The sequence below is a fragment of the Acartia tonsa genome, chromosome 6 (assembly GCF_053477335.1).
Source record: "Acartia tonsa isolate MP-2025a chromosome 6, ASM5347733v1, whole genome shotgun sequence".
NCBI classification, from domain to species: Eukaryota; Metazoa; Arthropoda; class Copepoda; order Calanoida; family Acartiidae; genus Acartia; species Acartia tonsa.
In genome coordinates, this window is record NC_137265.1 from 47,109,265 (window position 1) to 47,132,501 (window position 23,237).

Consider the following 23,237-nt stretch of genomic DNA (forward strand, 5'->3'; position numbering starts at 1 on the left):
TGAGAGTAGGGCTATTATACAATCAAAACTTGTGGTCAGGCTAAATTCTAATCAGGGATCTGTAGGACAATCGACGATGAATTAATGTTCATCCCAAGTGATGTTAAATAATCTCCCCTTCTATACATTACTGAAAAGTTTGGACACTGCTTGATTGAACCAACCAATGTAGTAAAGATATCTAAAGTTTTTCAGCCAATGAATGAACGAGTGATTATAAAACAATAGCAATGTAATTTACAGCCAATTGTCCCTTCCCTCTCTCAATTTAATTGATTGTATCTGTATGACCAAGAAATTTGACAGAAGCCGTAACACAAAAAGAAAATTACAATCTGCTTGTATTTTAGGGAAAAATTGTAGCTGGTCAAAGTGTCTAAAAATCAGCCTTGTGTCGTTAGAAAAATGAGGGATTATCCATCTCTTTTTAAAGAATTTTCTTTCCCACTTCTCCTCTCATCTCCCTCATTTTTATGACGTCACATGGCTGATTTTTGAGACACTTTGTCCAGCTACGAAAAATTCAAATCATAAATTATCCTAAGGTACAGTAAGAGAGTTATTTTCAGAGATATAATCACGTGTTATGTGAAGCTAGACCTTTTACATCTTACTTAATACAGCCTAAATAACTTAATTAGCTGTGCTTCTATGAATTTAAAGAGTATATCAGTGAAAAATAATAATTATCTATTTCAGATTATGAAATATATCTTGCACCAGCACCTATCCAAAAGGAGTTAAGAAATATCGAATGAGGCAATTTTTGCAGAATTTTCTACTTTTATAAGCACATACTCAGGTATACAGGGTTGGGACAATAGAGAAAAAAATCATTAAATTAACCATAAAAGCTATTTTTTTTTTGGGGGGGGGGGGGGGCTAAAGCAACTATTATTAATAAACATGATTTTTATGATTCAGGGGAAGATAATTGACATAATTGGGTAAGATTTTGTAAAGAGATTAACAACACTGAAAAGGGGCGAGTCAAATCTTACCCTGACACTCAGATAGATTAAATTATTTTCCTATTACCTGTTTCAATTTCTAAATTGTATCAATAGCCCATTGTCCTAACCCTATATGCCTGCCCAGAGAGGTGAATTGTGTATTGGAGCGTGAAATGGGATGCAACTGTGTGCGTGCAGTACCTCAGTATCTTCTAACCCTTATCAACTCCATTGTTCTGGTAATTTTTGTATTTATCTTCGGCACTACACTTTTCAAGGTTAAAAAAGTTTGGTTTCAGAGATTACTCTCTCTGACCTTTTTTTATATCTGGAGTTTTTCTCAAACTTTTTTGTCATGGCTCACATAGCATAATATTTTACAGAAAGATATGGTTAGATAAAACTGAATTGATTGGGTTTAGCTTTTCAGAAAATATACCTAACTACTGGTCTTTTGATGGTTTTTAAAATAAACCCCTTCATCTCCATTAAAAATAATTTGCTGACACGAAAGATTTTTTTCCAAAAAAATATTTATATTGTATGGCATTACCTGTAGGTATATGACTAATATAGACATAGAAAAAAGAAATATATTTTAAACAAAAAAATTAAACTGCATTAATAATAATATGTTATTTTTTTAAGTTTATTGGTTTGATATTGTTGATGTTTGGTCTGACTTTCATGTTTGCCTCAGAACATGTTTCCACTGTAATCAACAGCTATCAATTAAATCAACATAATAAGGTAAACATGTACTGACAGGGAAGTATTTAATACTGACAAAGCTCTACCTGACAAAATATTCTGCAAAGTTTGGAATTTCAATTCAAATGACGTATTTTATGAATATTAAAATATAGAACAAGACTAATTTCTGTGTTGCTTCTATTCTATTTTAAGAAAAGTGTTAGCAACAAGAAATAGACAAAATTTGAATATGCATGAAATCTGCAAATTAAATGCATATAATTAAAATTTGTAAACATTAACAGAAAACATGCTTATCAACATTAACATGCATCATTCTTTATGATGTACATTTATCTATGTAGTAAAATCAGGTTTATTTGATATCCTTTACAGAGAAGGTCTATATAGGCCTTGGGTAAATCTAAAAAAAATAAGCCTCAAGTTGAGGTTTATTGCCAAAAAACTAAGTAAAGAATTCAAAACAAACTTATTTAAAACACTTGATTAAAAATTTTTAAGGGAAAAATAACACCCTGAATTTAAAGAAACTATTTTACTTCATTTACTTTCCACTGGCCGTTTGTTAAAACTTTCCCCAGTAGCAAAACTTTTAAAACTTTGTAAAGTTAATCAACAATCACAAACTAAAATTGGCAAGTAAAGAAAATCTGTGTCAATTAACAATACAGGAATCCTTTTAAAATAAGCAAAGTTTGGTTCCTGTGTTTTATATTTTATTTTGTCATTTTGTCAATTCTAAAAAGACTATACAATTTTAGGTCTTAGAAGCAGTAATTACAGTTAGTAATCCAGTTTTAATCCAAGAAGTTGGAAGATGTTTGGTGGGGCTGGCAACATGTCTCATTCCAATTCCATTGTTTGGATACATAGGTTCCATTAGAATTAATCCAACATTACTCTTTTTGGTGAGTTACAAATTAGAATTTGTTTTGATATTACAAGGATTACTACAAGGGGGGGGGGGGGAGTTTTGACACATTTGCGTAAACCTGGCACCCAGGCTTTATCTTTGGACTGAGAGAATAGGTTATTAATGATAAAATCATTCTTATATGATGAATTTCACGAAGTTTTAAGATTTTTTGGATAGGCCTCCAGGTTCCGGAGCTCCAGGCCTCTAGGTGGTCTCTGTACAGGTAAAAATGAAAAAAAAAATTAAGTTACAAATCAACTTATAAAACAAAATATGCATCTTTTTTCTTCAAATATGTGAATAATATTAAAAAAGATGCATATTTTGTTTTATAAGTTGACCTGTAACTTAAAAAAAAAAAAATTCTGTACAGAGACCACCTGGAGGCCTGGAGCTCCGGAACCTGGAGGCCTATCCAAAAAATCTTAAAACTTCGTGAAATTCATCATATAAGAATGATTTTATCATTAATAACATATCCTCTCAGTCCAAAGATAAAGCCTGGGTGCTAGGTTTACGCAAATGTGTCAAAACTCCCCCCCCCCCCCCCTTAGTTTCCAGCTACAAACTTTGTTTTGTACTAGCTCAGCTACCTCTAGACTACTTTATCCCATCTGTTAGTACTAAAGGCTAAATGACATTTGCTCTATTGCTATAAGAGATAGACAGCAGATTTTTTCCCCAGCTCACTTAGTCCATTGGTTTATTTTGCAAATTATATAAGACATAAAATTTCTAATGTGGAAATGTAATTTTCCAAGCAGCTATTAAATCTAAATGTCAGAATTTACTTTTATGAAGATTTCAATTATCTTTGATAGTAAATAAAAAAAAGAGAAAATAAAGTTTGTAAGAATTGTATCTCTGCAATTTTGTTGATTAATGTGTAACAGTTTTATTGGAATTATTGTTTCTCAATAAAAATAAAAGCTTTGCAAGATGGATTAAGTTTAATCAAGTTTATTATTGTTATAAATAACAAAGACAATTATGTACAAGCTTATAAAAAAAAGACTTGTTTAATTTCAGTATTCAACACCATTACTCTTCATCTGGATAATTCAACTAGGAATTTAAAACATTGCAATTAATGTGCTTACCACGTTCTTGGATTTGCTTCTCAAAATGTTAAAGTGGGAATGTTTGTTTCTCCCTATGCCTTTTTAAAAGCGAAGCTATAATTAGGGTCGGTCCGTACGTCCGTCAGTCACACATGGATAGCTTTTTTTGTTAATTTAGGTATGTTAGAATTATCCTATCGATTTCAAACTTTGCATGGTGATTCCTTAAGTAGTTAGGTACGATTTAGAAAGCGAAGCAACTTTATAATCATTACAAGAATGTCCGTACGTTCATTTAAAACATGTTGATTTTTTTACTTTTTCCACAACAAATTTTTATGTGATCTTATCATCCGATTGATCTGATTTTTGATATATTGATTCCTGGGACAACAAAGTATAATGTTATAAGCGAAGCAACAATATAATCAAGTCCTAAAAATGTAAGTACATATGTTCATAATGACATAAACATTATCCTGTATCAAGCAGTTTTAAAATAAATTTACTCACAATTTTGCTTCGACTCTTATACATTTATTTTCTGATTATTCAGTTCTGACACTATATAAGTGTTAATGTCTGTTTGTCCTACCGTTTCAGTGCTTCGCTTTTATGGATGTTGTCATCCTTGTTTAATTGCATTGATCTCTCTTTTTCTAATCTGTCAAATATGTTAGTGATAGTTACCTGTTATTTATCAACTGTAAATTTGAATTGTGTTATCTTTTTTGTGTACAAACCATATGCAGCTTTTCTTCAATATTTTAGTTGCACTCTTTTTACAAAATTCAAAATACCATTAATTTAAGCACAAAAATTTGATATCTAAATTCTAAAGTAATGTTTAAAAATGTTTCTCAGCTGTGTTGACCTGTCTACCAGTAATAAAACCCAGAATATTTGAGTTCCTTGCCTGGTTCTCTTTTCAGACTCTGGCACACTACAGGAATACAAACTTTTATCTTAAAATAGTAAGCAAAAATATCTACTGGTTAAATCCAAGGAGAAAATGGTAAAATATGACTGAAACCAATTTCATGTTTTAAAGTATGTGAGAATTCACCACATATCTGACTTATAGAGTAGACCCTAATGGATAAATTAATGCATTCTATTAGTCTACACTAACCAATAAAGGTACCCAAAGTCTTGAGCCAATGTTTATGAAACTTTGGATACAAGTGTAATTTACAGTCCAATGTCTTCTTCTTCTCTGACTATATCCACAAAACGTGCAAGGTAGATAGATTAATCAAAGTATATATCTCCAACAATAGCAATTTAGCAAATCAAAAAATATTTCTTTGTAGAACTACATATTTCAGATTCTAGATCAATATAATACATCAGAGAAGAGTAGTAACAGTTCAAATAGAATCTGTAAATCAAAACTTAGTAAACCCTGAATTATTTTCCTTTCAAGTTGATGCATAGAACTGACAAATATTTTCTCCAGGGAGAGAATTGTCTGTGAGAGGAAGTGAGGTGTAAGTTGTACAGATTCCAGGGATGTCAGTAGATGACAATGAAGCTAAAATAGTATTGGTTCTTAAAGAGTCAAAGGTTAATGTGGTTATATGTAAGAAAACTTCATATGTTAATTGTACCTGACTACATCGAAAGGCATCTTAAAATTGCCACACAAAATATTTCTTTAGTTTTTAGTAGCGAAGCTACTCTATAATTCACTTTGTCCGTCCGTCAGTCCGTCAGTCAGTCCGTCAGTCCGTAACGCTATGGGGGAAATGGGATTTACTCAGCTCCTATAAAAGATAAAAAGCTGAAATTTTTTGACAACATTCCCATCATTAAGGAGCACAAATAACAATAAAACGTCAATGGCGGTCGGACGGCTTTTTAGCAGGTTTTAGGCTATTTTTTTATTTTCCACATTTTTCCTCATATCTTTGGTGTTTATGGTCCGATTTTCAAAATTTTTTCAGTTAGATATATCAAAATTAAATTTTCCGTCGTTTGGAGAACCAACTATGACGGTCAGACTGCCCTTTTGCAGGTTTTTGGCTATTTTTATATTTTTTACATTTTCCCCCATATCTTTGGTGTTTATGGTCCGATTTTCAAACTTTTTTCAGTTAAAGATATCAAAATCAAATTTCCCATCGTTTGAAGAAAACAACAATGACGGTCAGAGTCCCTTTTTGCAGGTTTTTGGCTATTTTTATACTTTTTACATTTTCCCCCATATCTTTGGTGTTTATGGACCGATTTTAAAATTTTTTTTCAGTTAAAGATATCAAATTAAATTTCCGGTCATTTGAAGAAATCAACAATGACGGTCAGACTGCCTTTTTGCAGGTTTTTGGCTATTTTATATTTTTTACATTTTCCCCCATATCTTTGGTGTTTATTAATCGATTTTCAAAATTTTTTCAGTTAAAGATATCAAATCAAATTTCCGGTCATTTGAAGAAATCAACAATGACGGTCAGACTGCCTTTTTGCAGGTTTTTGACCGTCAGTCCCATCCACGAACTTTTGTACTTCGCTACTTATGGATGTTGTCATCCTTGTTTTAGATAAATCTTGTTTTAAAGACTTTCTGTAAACAATTACTTAAAGCTGCTATATCAAAGATATAAGAACAGCTATATTGCAATCCTCAATTTAAAGCCCTGACAAATTCATTCTTAATAAATAAATGGGAATAGAGGTTAGAAAGGTGATGTTGGGGGAAAGATAACTGCAAGGTTCAAACCCACACCAGAAACTTTTATCATTCCAGATTTGCAAACATGTAGTTTCATACCAAACTTTAACACCAAAAAATGCAATTATAAATGTTTGAAATTGTGCAAAAATCAACAAAAACTCTGTAAAAGTGTGATTAACTGAAAAACTGTATCATATGATCAATGGTGGAAAAAACTTGCAATGTTTAATAATTTATCATTCAAATATAAAACAAAGCTGCAATAAATAAAAGTTTGATTAATTCAGAGATGAAAGTGAACCAAATTTATCTACAGCAATTTGGAGACATATAATGGCATCTGTAAGTATGAACAAAAAATCCTATATTTAGATATTATAAAACATGTATGTGATAAAACCAATTTGAATATCAGAAACAATAGATTATCATTTATTCAGGAAAAAAATTATCTAAAAACTAATCACTGGGGTGGGTTTAAATGGACATAATTAAATCTTGTAATTTTAAATTTCTGTAGATAAATACACAAAAAAAATCTCTGTTTTAGTTTTCATGCTGTGGCTACTCTGGTTACTCTGATTTTCAAAATCTAAACGTTTATCCTAATCCTTTGTCACAAAACCAGGTAAACATCAAAACTGCTATATTTTCTATCCACTACATAAGCAAAAGTTAATTGAATTTAGACTCAACTACAACTAGAATAGCATCCTTTCATTAAAACTGGGCAGTATTTTTGCTTTTATTCCTTTCAATTTAAAAAAAAATTAATAGCCTAACCTAATTTTCCCCATATGAAACAGAAATATTAATCATTTTAGCTGCTTCCAGAAGCATGTTGTGTATTAGACTGGTCAGTTTACCCAAGAAGGATAGTGGCTCAAGATACTAATTGTATATACACACCAACAAAGTACAATTCTTTCTTCATGCAGGTATGATATGTTGATAAATATGTCCTGTTTTAAGTAGCACAACAATCAAAAAGCTAAAAGTAATCTTAAGTAAATATTAATATTAATTGGTATAGATTCAAGGTATACGAATAAAAAAAATGTAACATACAGGCATGTAGAAAATAGTTGTCTATACAATGTGTCAAAAAGGAATATTGTTTCATAATAATATAGAGTTTTAACAATTAATCAATTAAGTTAAATTTTTTTCCTGTTGGATATACTATATGTTAGGTGTACATACAATGATAACCCCAACATTCAGTTATTGCTTTTCAGGGTTGTGCACCTATGGTTGGAGAGTCATTACTGAACAATCTAGAAATTATTGTCATTTCAGTGATCTGTATTCTAACTGTAGAGGTAGGTGAAATATTAATTAACTAGCCAACAACTTTGCTTGTTTATCTGTAATGCTCTTGAGAATATTGAATTTCTGTAGGGGAAAGGTCTATCTATCAAATAGTAAATCAAGAAACCGTTTTGTTAGTTAAATACATATATTGCTATTTTTTGTTTTGTAAATTGTGATAACTTATATTGAGATGATACTACCTAATGTTTTTTATTTAAATGATTTATTTATGTCCTGTCAGTAAACAGTAAAGCTCTAACACATCAATGCTACTTTTTTTAAGTTTAATATTTATTTATGTCTTACTGTAAATGAAATATTGAATTGTAAGGCTTCCTCTTGCTATGTTAAAGAACAAGGACAATTTTGTCTTTACATAGCAGAACAAACTATTAAGAGTTTTAAAAGAGCAGAGAAATTTAGATAATTATAAAATCTTTAGCCATTCTTATAAAAATCAATTTATGTATGAAAAGGCAAAGAAAGAAAATCAAGGAGGTTTAAACTACTTATTGAGTTCCAGATAAGAAATATAGTAATATGTGAAAAAATTAGAAAAAGGTGATAAAGTTGGGTTATGATAAGATAAAAGTGAGAGTTTTTACAGTGGATCTACAATACATTCAGACAGGCTCTATAATTATTCATTAGCTGTGCTACTTAAATTATGTACAAATAGGATTATGAGGATTTTAATTAATTACAAGTGCAATTATAATCTCTTTGAACAATTTAATGGAAAAAAAGCAAGCTATATTATGTCCTAATGAACTAAAAAATTTTTTTTATTACTCTCCTTAAATCTTGATTTCACATTAGCATTAAATGCTAGCCTATAATTATTAGGTAAGACCAAAATAAGGTTTACTCATATTTGAAGCATTTCAACATAATTTCATGGTTACAGGGAAAAAACAAATGTTGAAAAATTAATCTCCTTTCAAATTTCCTGCTCCTTTGACTGCTTGTGAACATTTAGACAGATAAGAGATGAAAATTGCCAAATAAAGTAGAATTGTCAAAATAGGATTACAAAACAAATAAAACTATTTGACATTGTCCCTTCCCTTTATCCCTGATTTAGTTTATGTGTATGCTTCAAATTTCTTTACATGTTTAACACATCTCTATTCAAGAAGCCTTGCTCGGTCCTTTCAACACAAATAAAACTTGTTTTCAACTTTAAAAAGAAAAAGTTGAAATCTTACAGTTCTAATTCCTTGCAAGTGTTTTGTGCCAATTCTCTTGAAAATAAACAAGGGCATAAACATGATTTTGGAATGGGGGGATATAATTTTGTTCCATACAATCTCTAATGTGATTATGATATATGTATCCATAAAAAAACATTTAAAGACAATTTTAAATAATTGGGTACAGTCCCTTTCGTGGCAACGCCCCTTAAGGAGCGATCCTTCTTTTTTTCACAGTAGCTTTTCTCCTATTTCTAGCCCCTGCAGTGAGCTCTGACCCTGCGGGGACAATTGACTAACCCTGCGGGGCAATCACCTAACCCATTATAACCTAACCTAACCTAAAATAACCTATTAAAAGCCAATTTAAAAATACGCCGAATAGCCCCTTAAGGGGTGTTGCTACGAAAGAGACTTTACCCAAATAATTTTATCCTTTATTAAGGGATAGAGGATGTTTGTTTGTCTGTCCAAGTGTGTGTTTGTAAAGAAAGATCTTAATACCTGCTGAACTAAAATCACTCTCATGTCTCAGGAAGGTTTTTACTATCTTAGGGGAGATTAACTCTGCCCCCCCCCCCAAAAAAAAAGGCACTTTGCCCTTAGATAAAATACACCCTCCACCCTCTTCACCAACTACACTATCTTTTTAAAAAATTTCCTTTCTTTTAAAAATAAATAAAAATTAAACATACCTCCTTCATTCAAGGGTCTCTGGAGATCTTTATGGGCTCATCTTGTCTTGTTTCAAAATATTTTTTTTCAAAACAAACTTATTAAAAAAGTATATTTAGATAACACTGGTAATTCTGGCTGTTTGCCTATGCTTGGCCAAGCAAAGTCCTCCAACTCACACAGTCCTCATCAGAGATCAACAAAGGTAAATAATTTTATAAAAGGTTCCAGCTGTCTGGCCGTCAACTAGAAGTTTACCTTAAAGAGCGAATATAGGTTCGATATGATATGAGCTTATATGAAAGAGGTGCCATTTCATACTTTTAGAATATCTATGCCAAATTTAAAAATTCAAAAAAATCCTTAAGTAGATTTTGCAATTTTCTGTTTCAATTGAACATATGATAAATGACATTGACGACAAACGGTTTATTTTAGCCCTTTACAAGACTTTTTTTTTACTATTTTGCTTAAGTTTGATTGACTATTACAATGGCACGCATCTTAAATGATAATTTAAATGTTTATTATTTTAGATTATATACTCTTTAATTCAATTTTTAAAAAGCGTAAAAATAATTTGCGTAAAAGTGCGCCATTAGTTTTGACTAGGGTAAATAATACGTCTTAAAGTTTATTTTCTGTACAAAGATCATTGGTTAATTCTGGAAAATATAAAAACCCTCAAGTACGCCATTTTAACACACACACACAAGAACCTTAAAAAAACAGGGATTTGAAATCATTCTTCCTCCAAGAAAATTTTATCGATTATTTTTTTTTTACTTTTTACATTATTTGATGTTTTTTTAAACTTTTAAATATTTTACTTTATATAATTTGTATGAAGGTAGAAGATGGGTATATTTACCCCTGATTAATTGGTTTCCACGTTATTACGACTATTCTTTAACGAAAGCTTTTTAATTCAACCTTGCTACGAAGCCTTGTGTGATGCTAGGGTGTTTGAGTTTTAAGCTATAAACAGACTTATACAATTAGATATGTCAATACCTTTAAGTTATTTATAATCTATATAATGGCACCTTTGAAATAAGCTCATATTATATCAAACCTATATTCGACCTTTAAATACATAAAAATGCTATCATAACTGTAACAAGAACATTTCATCTTATAAATATGCAATGTTTCTTTTATTGAAATATAGAAACAAAAACTTGTTATTGGTTTCACCTCAGACATAGTAAAATATCCAATTATTGTTTTGTATTCCCCCCCCCCCCCCCCCCCACAAACCAACCAAACTACTATTAGTCTAATTGTAAAAATGCTTAAATTAAAAATATACTCCCTAAAAATAATTTTCAAGTGCATGGTTGTATCCTTATTTATTTTAGCTGCAGATTTTCTACATTATGAATTTATTTTAGGAATGGTTGCACAACTCAAATATGACAATTTACAACTATCAGCTTTTAAAAATTAAAGGTTTCATTATGTAGAAAATCTGTAGTTTTAATCTAAATCATATAAAACAGAGTAGTTGGCTGTCTGTGTGTGTTTTCTTAGTTTCTATTATGATCCTAAAAACAGGTCGACCCTGGATCAGATGAACTTTGCTCCAGTTCATGTTTACAGATGCTCCCATTTAAATTTTTTTTTAAATTCTTAGATATTATTTTGTGTCAGAAGGATTTAACAAATTTTTCATCTAAATGCTTAATTCAAAGATACTCTAAAATAGAAGGATCAAATCTTGATCTTAAAGATTTAAATTTCCACTAAATAATTCATGTTTCAGGATAACTGGAGGACCCAAAGAACAGAAGATTGATATGAAGTGCTAAAATTAAAGAAGCTTTTTATTTATTTATCATTAAGAATTAAAATATTTTTTATAAATTTTAAGTTTTTCTGTAAATATTGTAAAAGAAATAAATTTGTTTTGAAATTACAATATATCTTAACCAATTTTCTCTTACATCCATGTAAAATTTGTCAGCAGGGGAAAAGGGATGAGCTACTGGATTTAAAATTATAATATTTTTATTTTGTTAGCAATTGGAAATTATTTTTTAATTATTGGACTTTGGATTAAGTTTAAAGGTAGCCTCTCTTAGTACCTATGCATTTTACTTCATCGCACCATCCCCAACAAAGCTTGTGTCAAAGCCACTGTGCCTGAATGCCTCGATTATCCCAGGTTGCAAGGAACTATTTTCTTTGTACTTAAAGTTAATTGCATGCTATTCACTCCTTGAGAGTGCCAAATTGTTCTGCATTTACAACTTGTACTGCAAATTTTATAAAGGATAATTGCAATGGATAATGTAATAAACAAGGATAATTATGTCCATAAATAGCATAGCAGTAAAAGTAATCATCAACAAATCAGTTATGGCATCATAATGAAAAATTAATTCAAATTTCTTCTCCTAATGCATTAAAGTTAACATATTCTTTTTATTCACATCATTCGCACAAATGGACAGAAATTACCTATTATAGAATAGCTGTACTAAAGCAAGATAACTATTCAAATTGTCTTACTACAGATTAAAATAATATTATAAGATTTAAAACAAGGATAATATCAACAAGAAAAGCAGAGAAAATTGTGTTTAATTAATAACAGACGCACGGACAAAGTGAGTTAAAGTAAGTAAATCCTTCACACAAAATTTTCAGACATCTATCTTTGTAATAGCTGAATCATAGTCTAAAATAAATATCTTTAAAAGTATGAAGTTTTTAACAGATGGACATTTGTTAAGGCCTCATAAGAGGGACGTAAGGACTGATTCTAAATATAGAAAAGCTTTGGTTAAAAAAATTTGAATTTCTTACGTTTAGCTATAATAGTTTTCTATAATATAAAGTAGAATGATGTCTGTCCGTCCGTCCGTCTGAAGCTTAAGTTCTCGGTAACCACTGAACCGATTGGATTCTACCTACTGGTCCTGTGGTGGTTTTAGGCTATTTTCTTGGGGGGTGGGACACAAAAAAATCCCCCCTCCCCATTTTTTTTTGCAGGAGATTTCCTTGGTCCTTTTTTTCTTTTTTTGCAAAAGATTTCCTTGGTCCTTTTTTTGCAGAAGATTTCCCTGGTCCTTTTACGAATTTCACCTTATTTTCTTTTGATCACCTCTTGGGGCAAAGCCCCTAGAGGCTAGGGGCGAAGCCACTAGTAATTCCAAATAGCATTAAACTGTTTTTAACCTATTTTTAAAACGTATATAAAAAATATACTATGACACCAGTAGAATGAGACTGCAGAGCCTAAATTTGAGTTAAGTCCCCAATAAACTTTTTTGGGGGGATTTAAATATTATTTTTTACTGTTGCCGTGATCATTTTGATCGAAGCAAAAGGTCTTTTTTTTATTTGGGTAAAATTCGTAGCTTTTAGAGTGTTTTGCTTCATAAATATTGTATTCTGGTATAGAGTAAAATTAGGCCTTAAGATTTTACTATAAAAATTCACTAAAAAGTTAATTCTTTATAATATATCAACGAATTAACATTAACATGTTTGTGTTCTCTCACTTATTTTAAAAACATAAAAAATGGCTGTAAAGGGTTAAATGACAACAAATGTTTATGCAATACAACAAATTTATTTTTGTCACATATACAAATGTGTTATAATGTGGTAATACGACAACCAGACGGACAGGCAGTTTACAGAGTTGCTACGCTGTGACTTATCATAACAAACCCTCTGCACTAATCTTATTATATCACCATCTATCTCATGACCGATGTTGACCCCGCTATCCAGCGGTCAAACTGGCCTGCCTAAATGTGGGGAGGGACTCAAACACGCAGCTATCACGCGCCCCTCACGCGATTATACAACCGGGAGGCGCTGCCTCCCCTTTTACCACCGCTGCCCCCACAGCCTGTCTACCGCCGGGAGCTAAGCCCTAGCGTCCCACACCCCCTTCAAACCTAACCATTGTTATAATCTGTTGTATATATATAGTAAACATTCATTGTAAATATTATTCAGTTAAATATATAATTTCTGTATGACTAAATCCTGCTAGTTTGTTTTGGTAGAATAATTCAAGGCTAAGGCTCGTTGAACTCGAACTCGTTACCCTGTGGGCCGAGAACGCTCGGCTTACCATAACTTGGTGTCAGCGTGTTTCAATCGAGCCTTACAGAAATTAGCCTATTCTACCTCTGATTGGACCCTTTGGCAAGTAAGGGGACAATCAGCCGCCAACTGAGAAGCCAACTGACCCGTGAGACGGCCTTTTTAGGTCGAATTTCCATCATTTTGAACGCAATATGTGGGCCTCTGGCCTACGGCAAGCAGATTTAGCCTGCTAAAAGCGCCAGTTAAGACGCTTTTTCCGTACCGTGTAGGAGTAGCGCTAGGTGCGCAGCCACGGTAATCGGATAATTTAGCTCAGACGGCTACAGAACTGAGTCTAAATTGGCAAGTGTAGCTGGGACAAGCCCCAGGACACCCAGGCCAAACCTACGAGACAGACAGCTGGGTGCTGGTCTCCTTGAGAAGGCAATGTGTGGCTGCGAAGCTTCAGCACACAAGTAAGCCCTACCACTGCGACGGATAGCAGATTTTGAGCCACAGGCACGGCAGGACGGGACATTCCCTGCCGCTGCCTTCCAGGATTCGAACCCGAGGCGCTGTAGGACGGGCCATTCCCTGCCGCCATTTTCGGGATTCGAACCAGCGGCGCTGTAGGACGGGTCATTCCCTACCGCCGTCACCCCTCTGAACCTTGCAGGACGGACATTCCCTGCTGCCAGTGCTTCCAGAATCACACCTAGAGCTCCTAGTGATAACAACACATAAGTGTGTATAAATGTCAACCAAGTGATAAAAAGAAATATAAAATTGTTGACCCAGTGATAATTAATAAGCTCTAGTGATTCGAAGCTACAGTCTAAGCCACCATGGTAAGCGATACCACCATAGCTGCGGTTCGGCCACCACCAAAGTTTCTGCCAACCCCAGCCGAACGGGAGGCCCCCTTGTCTCAAGGGCAGGACCTCCACTTCCCCTGCCATATCAGGGTGAGGTTTCCTACTCCTGACCCTGCCCAGCATGTACAGGTTGATGCCATGATCGATTCTGGCAACCGTGTACCAGGGTCTGCTGTAATTTCTGAACACCTCATGCACGCAATGGGCGTGCAACGCATGTTGATTCCGGACAACACCCAAATCCTGACTGCTAACGAGGAAGGCCAGCCCCTCCAGGTAATAGGAAAATTGAAAGAATTATATATGGCAGTCTCACACACCCTTATACTCCATCTGTACCACGTGACTGTGGTCCGGAACCTCTCACACCCTCTGAACCTAGGAGGGTATTTTCTCAAGGAGTTCGGAACTAGGCTCTGTTTTGACATGCAACCACCTTGCTTGTGGGTGCGTGGGGAGTTTATCCCACTCCGTGGCGTCCCCATTGACCGGGAGACAGCCGAGAGAGAGTTGAGTTATGAGGGGCCTCTGCCAGGCCCACTGCCAGAGCAGCCGCGTGTGGTCGAGAAAGGCACGCACTGGGTGGATACTGCGCTCAACGCCCATAGGGGGGCCAACCTGCTAGCCATGGGGTTGCCCCCAGTGCCCAAGGTGCCGCGGGAGAACCTGCCAACAACGTTCCCTGAGATTGCCAGCCCTCCAGAACCAATCTTCTCCGCCGACACCTTTATCAACGGCCAGCCGTGTCCACCTGGCCCCCTCTACCTGGGACCCCCAGCCAGTCAACCAGCCAAGTCCGAGTCCAGACCCGTCAAGTCGCGGTCTGATGCACCCGGAGCCACACTCAACTCCCAGGAATCAGCCTCTCCCGGCGCCGTGCCCGTCAAGTCGGGGCCGGCCGCCTCCGGAGCCACGCATGGCTCCGCTGCCTCAGCCTCTCCTAGCGCCGAGCCCGTCAAGTCGCGGCCGGACGCCCACGGAGCCCAGTCTGGACCCAGCGCCTCGGCCTCTCCCAGCACCGAGCCTGTCAAATCGTGGCCGGACGCCCTCGGAGCCACACCTGGCTCCGACACGTCAGCCCCTCCCGAGGCCGAGCCCGTCAAGTCGCGGCCGGTGGGTCCCGGAGCTGAAGCTGACCCCGCACCAGCCACGTATAGGCTAAGCGCTGTCACTCCAACTGACGGCCAGCCACCCCAACTTCGCACGGCCAAGCGGGTGGTCTTGCCTGGCCGCGGTGTCATGGCGGTCCCTGTTGAATTAGTAGGCCACCGCACCAAGGATGCCATCCAACTAGCTGCCCCAGAACAGAGGTTTGGGGAGGATCTTGTCATCCCAGAAGGCCTGTATGCCCACAGGCCTGGATCCGCCACTGTGTTTCGAGTGCTGGTGGTAAATGAAGGGGAGACGCCCCTCCTGCTGGACGCTGGCCTCCCAGTGGCAGGGGAGCTGGTCAAGCCTGACATTTTAGAGGTTTCTGATAAGCCTCCCCCGAGTCTCCACTTGTTCCAAGAGCCTGTTGAGCCCCCAGACATGCAGGAGTTGTGGGAGGCCCTTGAGATGGAAGACAACGAGTTCCTGCGCAAGGATCCCTTGCTCAAAAAGGAGGTTTGGACCATGTTATCAGAATACAGGGACGTCTTCTCCAACTCTACCCCCGGCTGCACAGATGTAGTCGAGCCGCAGCTGCGCCTCAAGCCAGGGACCCAGCCGATCCGCCAGAGATTTAGGGATCTGAACCCGCGGCAGGAGGCTGAGCTGGAGAAACAACTGGACACCTGGCTACAGGAGGGAGTCATAGAGCCGTCAGACTCCGCCTGGAGCAGCCCCCTGGTGCCCATCAAGAAGAAGGACGGGAGCACCCGCTGGGCCGTCGACTACAGAGCCCTCAACAAGTGCCTGGAGCTGGATAGCTACCCTCTGCCCAGGATCCAGCAGTTGGTAGAACGAGCTGGAGGGCACCGCGTCTACAGTGCCCTAGACGCGGTGGCCGCATACTACACCATCCGTGTGTCTGAGGACAGCCGGCCCTGCACCGCCTTCACCACCCCCAGGGGCTTGTATCAATGGAAAAGGATGCCCTTTGGCCTGGCTACGGCACCATCTGTCTATTCCAGATTTATTGCAGGGGTCCTAAACCCATTAGGCACAGCCAACCTCCAGTCATACCTTGACGACGTCCTGACCTTCCACCAGGATACCTGGGCCCACCTGGCTAGGCTCCGGGAGGTCTTGGAAGCCCACCGCAGGGGAGGAATCCGCCTCAAGCCAGCCAAGACCAAGCTGTTCCGAGCCAAGGTGGATTATCTGGGCCACACCCTCAGCCGTGAGGGGATAGCCATGCAAGAGGATTATATTGACCGTATCCTGGACTGGCCGGCCCCCAGCACCCCCAAAGATTTGCTGGCGCTTCTGGGGTTCTTTGGATACTACCGCCTGTTCATCCCAGAGTATGCCGACCTCACCTACGAGATGAATCGGCAGAAGACGGCCAAGACCCTAGCCTGGACACCTGAGATGGAAGCCCAGCTGCTGCAGCTAAAGGACAAGTTCCGTCAAGCCCCCATCCGAGCGCCGCCCAGGTTTGACTTGCCAGCGGTATTCCAGCTCACCACAGATTTCAGCAGCCGCGCCATCTCTGCCATTCTGAGTCAATGCCAGGACGGCAAGGAGAGGCTGATTGCCGCCGTGGGGCGCAAGACAACCGACCCCGAGACTCGCTACCCGTCCTGGAAGGGAGAGCTGGCCGCCATTATGTATGGGATCCGAAAATTCCACGGCATCTTGTCCTACCGCAGCTTCCAGATCAACACTGATTCCTCAGCCTTGCTGCAGATGAAGTCGCTGAACACATCCACAGGGATGGTGGCCCGCTGGCAAGAGGAGCTAGCGGCCCTAGATTTTACTGTCTGCCACCGTCCTGGCACCCAGAACACCAACGCTGACGCCCTCAGTCGCCGAGAGGACGCCAACATGCCAACGGCCAGCGCCGAAGAATTAGCAGAGCAGGCTGAGTATATCCATAACCTTTGCCAGCTAGGGGAGTCCGCAGCCAGCCGGCCCCCTGCCGCCCGACTGGACCCAACTAGAGTACTAGAAGCCCAGACACAAGACCCTCTCCTGCTCCGTGTCCGCCAGTGGGTGGCTGATGGCAGAGCCCCAACCAAGGCTGAGCTGCGCGGCAAGGAACGAGACGAGCAGCAGTATGCCAGCCGCTTCCCAGCCCTGGGACTTGACGAGCATGGCTGCCTCACCACCACTGACCAGACCCTGACAGGGGAACGGACAAGATACCTGCTGCCTTCGGCCCTCCAGCAGGACGCGTTCTTTCTAGCCCATGGGACCCCCATGGCCGGGCACTTTGGGATGGACGCGACTATCGCCCGCGTTGCCATGCACTTCTGGTGGCCCAACCTGGCCCGTGACGTCCGCCTGATGGTTCAGACTTGTCCTGAATGTGTCCAGAAGGTTACCAAGGAAAGGTTGAAGCAAGGGATACATGTGCCCTCCCGCCAGGGGTATCCACAGCAAGTCCTGTTTATCGACCTGGTGGGGCCACTGCCAGAGACCCCAGCCGGGAACCGCTATATCCTCACCTGTCAAGACGGGTTCAGCCGGTTTGTCAGCCTCTACGCCATCCCCAACAAGCGCACCCTCACGGTGGCTGAAGCCCTGCTGCACCGCCACCTGGCCACGTTCGGATGCCCCCTGAAGATCCACTCCGACAATGGGATGGAGTTCACCGGCCAGGTATTCCAGGAACTGGCCTCCAGGCTTGAGATTGGCCTGACACATCCACCACCCTACAACCCGCAGTCCAACCGAGTGGAAAGGTTTCATCGGACGCTCAATACAGGCATGCGTCTGTTCTTAGACAGAGACGACAACAACTGGGAGCCCCACTTGCCTGCCATTGCCTTCGCCTACAACACCAAGGCCTGCAGATCTACCGGCGTGACCCCGTTCCTGGCCTTCTTTGGGAGAGAGGCCAAGCTTCCGGTGGACATGGTGCTCCGGCTGCCAGAAACAGAATATGCCTCGGTTCCAGCCAACGTCCAAGCTCTCCTGCAACGTTACCATGCAGTGTATGATGCCATCCAGCAGAAGGAGGAGGGAGCCATCCGGAGGAGCGCGGCAGCCTACGAAGGCACGGCCAAGTATGAGGTTGGAGACTTGGTCTGGTACCTGGCCCCCCGCCTGGTGCCAGGGAAGGCAGCCAAGATTACCAAGAGATGGACTGGCCCCTGGAAGGTAGTAAGGAAAGCTACAGACGTCCATTATGTCATCAAACCTGCCTCTCCAATAGCCAGGATCTCGGAAGTTACCGCGCATGTAGGCCGACTGCGCAAATACACTGGAGATGTGACTGCCCACCAGATTCCAGCAGACATTCAAGTCGACGTGGACGGCGACGAGGATGCCACCGAGCTGCCGGTTGGAGCGGCGGCGCCCGCAGCTAGCGACCCAGGACAGTTCCCAGTGCACCAGCCGGCCGCAGCCGCCCCACAGCCCAGCGGCCAGGATCGTGACCCAGTAGAAGAGAACCTGCAGGAGCAACCCAACGAACCACCGCCGCCGCCGCCAGCTCCAGAGCCACCCAGAGATGCCATCTGGAATCCTGATACAGACATGGAGCACCTGCCGGCCAGCAGCGAGCCTGTAGGAGGAGAAGCAGCTACTGCAATGGAAGAGGCCGCCCCAGAGGACGAAGCTGAAGCCATGTGCCCCCTGTTGATGACAGCCATCCCTATCCGGGTAGGAGCTAGGAGGCCAAGCAACCTGAATCAAGCAGGCGCCCCCATGGAATTTTATGCGCCCTCAGCCATCGTCATTCCCCCCTTGGGAACCACCAGAGTTAGCCTAGGCCTCCGTGTCCAGCTACCCGCTGAGGCAGAGCTAGTCCTGCAGACGAGGCAAAATTTCCAGCGCCAGGGGCTTGGCCGTCGCCAACCCACGCCTAGAAGCCAACCAGGAGCTGACAATGCTGATATCCAACCACAGCCAGACAGAGCAACGAGTGTCCCGTGGAGCCTGTGTAGCCCGAGCTGTCCTCCATCGAGCTGTGCCCCAGGAAGAGCCTGTCCTGCGCAGACATAGGTTGTCGTATCCCCAGGTTCAAGGCCTGGTGGCTCGAGAGCCACGCAACCCTTGAAGGGGAGGTTGTGGTAATACGACAACCAGACGGACAGGCAGTTTACAGAGTTGCTACGCTGTGACTTATCATAACAAACCCTCTGCACTAATCTTATTATATCACCATCTATCTCATGACCGATGTTGACCCCGCTATCCAGCGGTCAAACTGGCCTGCCTAAATGTGGGGAGGGACTCAAACACGCAGCTATCACGCGCCCCTCACGCGATTATACAACCGGGAGGCGCTGCCCCCACAGCCTGTCTACCGCCGGGAGCTAAGCCCTAGCGTCCCACACCCCCTTCAAACCTAACCATTGTTATAATCTGTTGTATATATATAGTAAAGAATATTACCCGAAGTAAAAAAAGAGCTTTTGCTTCAGTCAAAATGATTACAGCAACACTAAAAATTAATTTTTAAATCCCCCCCAAAAAGTTTATTGGGGACTTAATTCAAATTTGGGCTCTGCAGTCTGGTTCTATAGGTGTCCTAGTATATTTTTGACCCCTCATTCAAAAATAGGTTGAAAACAGTTTAATTTTTAACATTAAATGTACTTGCTTCGGCAGTACATATACTAAAATTGGAACGATACAGAGAAGATTAGCATGGCCCCTGCGCAAGGATGACACGCAAAATCGTGAAGCGTTCCACATTTTTGCGACCGCATAAACGTCAATTATTGATCAATCAAAAAAATTTCATGTTTTTGTTTGATTTTAGCGAAAAATTTCACTTTTTTGATAAATTTCTTTCAATCCTTTAAGTTCTCCCTTATACAAATCACGAAACCTACCAATGGAAAAATTATATTTATAACATTTTTGTAATAAAAAATAGGTTTTCTTTAGTAATCGACACCCGCCTAAAGGGAAAAGAAATGGTAACAAATCTAAATATCTGGTGTAACGATTTTAGTTGATTTTATATCCAATCAGGGGATGTAGCTCAGTGGTAGAGCGCATGCTTTGCATGTATGAGGCCCCGGGTTCGATCCCCGGCATCTCCAAGGTTAAAATTTTGCTTATATAGTTGGCATTTTTAGACAGTGATAATTTTATTCATGTTTTTAGGGGGGATAATTTGGATTGCAAAATAATTCAGGGGGGAGGGAGGAGTTCGAGCAGACAAAAAATGTACAATGCTACATTATTATGCGATGAACGTCACACAAAAGCAAATACAGATTATTTTAGAACTTGGTGATAATTATTAAGGACATATTTTGAATCTTTTACTTTCTCACAAAATTTAAAATATTTGTTTAGACCTCGCGTGTTTTCACAAAAATCATTTTAAATGCAGATAATTGTGAAAATTACATATTTTTGGGACACCCAACAATGTGTATTATATTTACTAGGAAAATGTCGTCTTTTCAGAGAAATTTCCGGTATTTAATCTTTAATTTAGTTTCGTTGAATCCAATTTTTTGATAATTCCAATCTGAAATATAGAAGTTTAGCTTATTTGTGAATTTGCCTTCTCCAGTGACTACCTAGATTTGAAATAATCTAATGTGAAATAAATTGTTATTCTATGTATAAATAAAATCTATACTATAAAGAGAAAGCAGGTAGACACGTTATGTTCAATTTGACTAGTTTTACTTCCGTGTTTTCGAAAGCGCCGCTAGTGTAGTGGTATCATGCAAGATTCCCATTCTTGCGACCCGGGTTCGATTCCCGGGCGGCGCATATCTTTTAATTTTGCAATATTTTCTTGCAGATGCTACAGTAAAAATTTGTTTGAACAATTTTAATCAATAATGAGTTTAAATTATGCTTTACCGTAAAAATAGCACGTTAATGCAAACGAAAAACTGATTTTAATATTTGTATGATTGAGGCAAAACATTTTTGACAGCGGTGGGATTCGAACCCACGCCCTTTCGGACTGGTGCCTAAAACCAGCGCCTTAGACCACTCGGCCACACTGCCTTGATATTTAAGGGGATAAAATTTTATTACCTATGAATGAAGCTTTAAATATGGCCATATTTTTTGTTCGAATCAAAGGAGTATTTTCATGAGGAGAAAATATGTTTAGTCTCCAGCTTATATTGAATTTTAATAGCAAAGATGGCGTTATCCTCTTAGAAATTTTTTTTTCAATGGCAAGGGGGCAATTATTGGTTTTGAACAAATTTGAATTAAATTGTAAACTTAGGAATAAAAAATCTAATTTAACATTTACGTAGCTATTCAAGTAATAAATAAAAAAGCTTTTTATGCAAAAACTTGTTTATATTTAAATTTAATTTCATATTATCCAGGGACAAGGGATGGGAAACGTAAGAAAAAATTATTCCAGGCCTATTTTCCAACTAGGCCTAAAAAACTAGTTTCGGGATGACGCAGTAGTTAGATTTGAAAACTATGAACAATGATGAAATAGCTACTATATGAATGCAAAGAAAAATAGTATAGAATAGAATTCAGGTAGTTGATTCCACCTAGCATAAAATATAATAAAAACTTTTCAAAGAACCAATATGTTAGTGGGTTTAAGTAGAATCCCGTTAAGATGGTCATTACTTCGCCACCCCCCCCCCCCCCATTTAAAAAAAAGTTTTTTTTTGAGATGGTTAAATCTGATTTATTTTCAAACATTTTAAGGGGGGATCTACTTCACCCCAAAATTTGTATATAGAAATAAACACCGCTTTAGCCCCCCAGCTTTAATAAATAAATTAAGTAGAATTGAATAAGTACATGGGTAACATTCTATCAACTAATTGTTCCATAGCATACATATAAATTAAGAATTAAAAAAAAAAATAATTTTACGTTAAAAATTAACAGAAAAATTTAATTAAGTGTGCAATAATTTTTACCAAAATTAATGAAAATTTTTTTTAACAAAACACAGTACACTTTTTATTTACATATTGAACTAGTTTTGTATTTGTAATCATTTAGGTGGGTTATCAATTCCACATGAAATATAACTTTTAAATTGTCTAAAGACATGAGTTTCTCACATTGTTCTGAAGTATAAAATGTTGAATCCTACGCAGTCTTCAAAAAACGATCTCTCTGTTTATGTTTTGCTATAAGGACATTTATTAATGTGTAGATTTAATAATAAGTTGATGTGATTGAACATCATATATATTGTAGTCATTCTGATAGCAGAAAATTTCCATTGTTTTCATTCTAATAGCAGAAATTTATGTTTGCTTGAATTAATTTAGCCAATTAGGAACTGGGGGAAGCGTTGGTTATTAATTAATTGGTTAATGCTAAAAGCAAGTTTCAGGCTATTGGATATTAGCCTACAGCCAATAATGAACTGGCGAAAATGAGTTGATTTTATAGGCAAAAAAGAAAAGTTGCCCCATCACTTTAAAAAGGAGGCTGAGACCTAATTTTCGGTCAGGTTTCCCATCCCTTATCCCTGATATTATCATATTTAGAGAAGTAAATGATTTTGTAACTTCATGTTATTCCATTAAAAACGTCTTATTTCGTTTCCTTATGCTACAATTAATATTTTTTATCGATCGATATTCCATAAATCACTAAAGAATCCGTCGAAAATAAGCTAAAAGAGTTTAAATATTGGGAAAATTCGAAGAATTCGATAAGTATTTAGGAACCAATCGAAATGAAAACGGAAAAATTCGCGAGAATAATCGGATAAATAAAACCAGTTCGAAATCGAATAAATTTTATGGTA

General features: G+C 38.6%; 1 protein-coding gene and 4 non-coding genes across 5 annotated transcripts; 4 read left to right on the top strand and 1 right to left on the bottom strand.

Annotated features, from left to right (window-relative positions):
• Window positions 1-697: 697 nt before the first annotated feature.
• LOC145323408 (tetraspanin-18-like) lies at window positions 698-11,393 on the top strand. The gene is made up of 12 exons (XM_080165827.1): window positions 698-802; window positions 1,099-1,192; window positions 1,602-1,703; window positions 2,429-2,575; window positions 3,613-3,650; window positions 4,507-4,590; window positions 6,603-6,660; window positions 6,869-6,946; window positions 7,143-7,256; window positions 7,557-7,640; window positions 9,620-9,705; window positions 11,266-11,393. The coding sequence occupies exons 2-12, from the start codon at window positions 1,127-1,129 to the stop codon at window positions 11,309-11,311; spliced, it is 903 nt and encodes a 300-aa protein (XP_080021953.1). The 5' UTR covers window positions 698-802; window positions 1,099-1,126; the 3' UTR covers window positions 11,312-11,393.
• An 8,716-nt stretch (window positions 11,394-20,109) lies between these two features.
• LOC145323506 (U6 spliceosomal RNA) lies at window positions 20,110-20,216 on the top strand. Its single transcript, XR_013881003.1, has one exon. It is a non-coding gene; the product is annotated as a U6 spliceosomal RNA (small nuclear RNA).
• A 277-nt stretch (window positions 20,217-20,493) lies between these two features.
• Window positions 20,494-20,565, top strand: TRNAA-UGC (transfer RNA alanine (anticodon UGC)). The gene has a single exon. It is a non-coding gene; the product is annotated as a tRNA-Ala (tRNA).
• Window positions 20,566-21,182: 617 nt separating this feature from the next.
• On the top strand, window positions 21,183-21,253 carry TRNAG-CCC (transfer RNA glycine (anticodon CCC)). The gene has a single exon. It is a non-coding gene; the product is annotated as a tRNA-Gly (tRNA).
• Window positions 21,254-21,416: 163 nt separating this feature from the next.
• On the bottom strand, window positions 21,417-21,496 carry TRNAL-UAG (transfer RNA leucine (anticodon UAG)). Its single transcript has one exon. It is a non-coding gene; the product is annotated as a tRNA-Leu (tRNA).
• Between the last annotated feature and the right edge of the window lie 1,741 nt (window positions 21,497-23,237).

Bases quoted from the DNA above. Each gene is read 5' to 3' on its own strand.
- LOC145323408 (XM_080165827.1), top strand. From the start codon at position 1,127: ATGGGATGCAACTGTGTGCGTGCAGTACCTCAGTATCTTCTAACCCTT. The intron at 1,193-1,601 runs GTAATTTTTGTA...TATTTTTTTAAG, and splicing joins TTATCAACTCCATTGTTCTG to TTTATTGGTTTGATATTGTT. The intron at 1,704-2,428 runs GTAAACATGTAC...ATACAATTTTAG, and splicing joins AATTAAATCAACATAATAAG to GTCTTAGAAGCAGTAATTAC.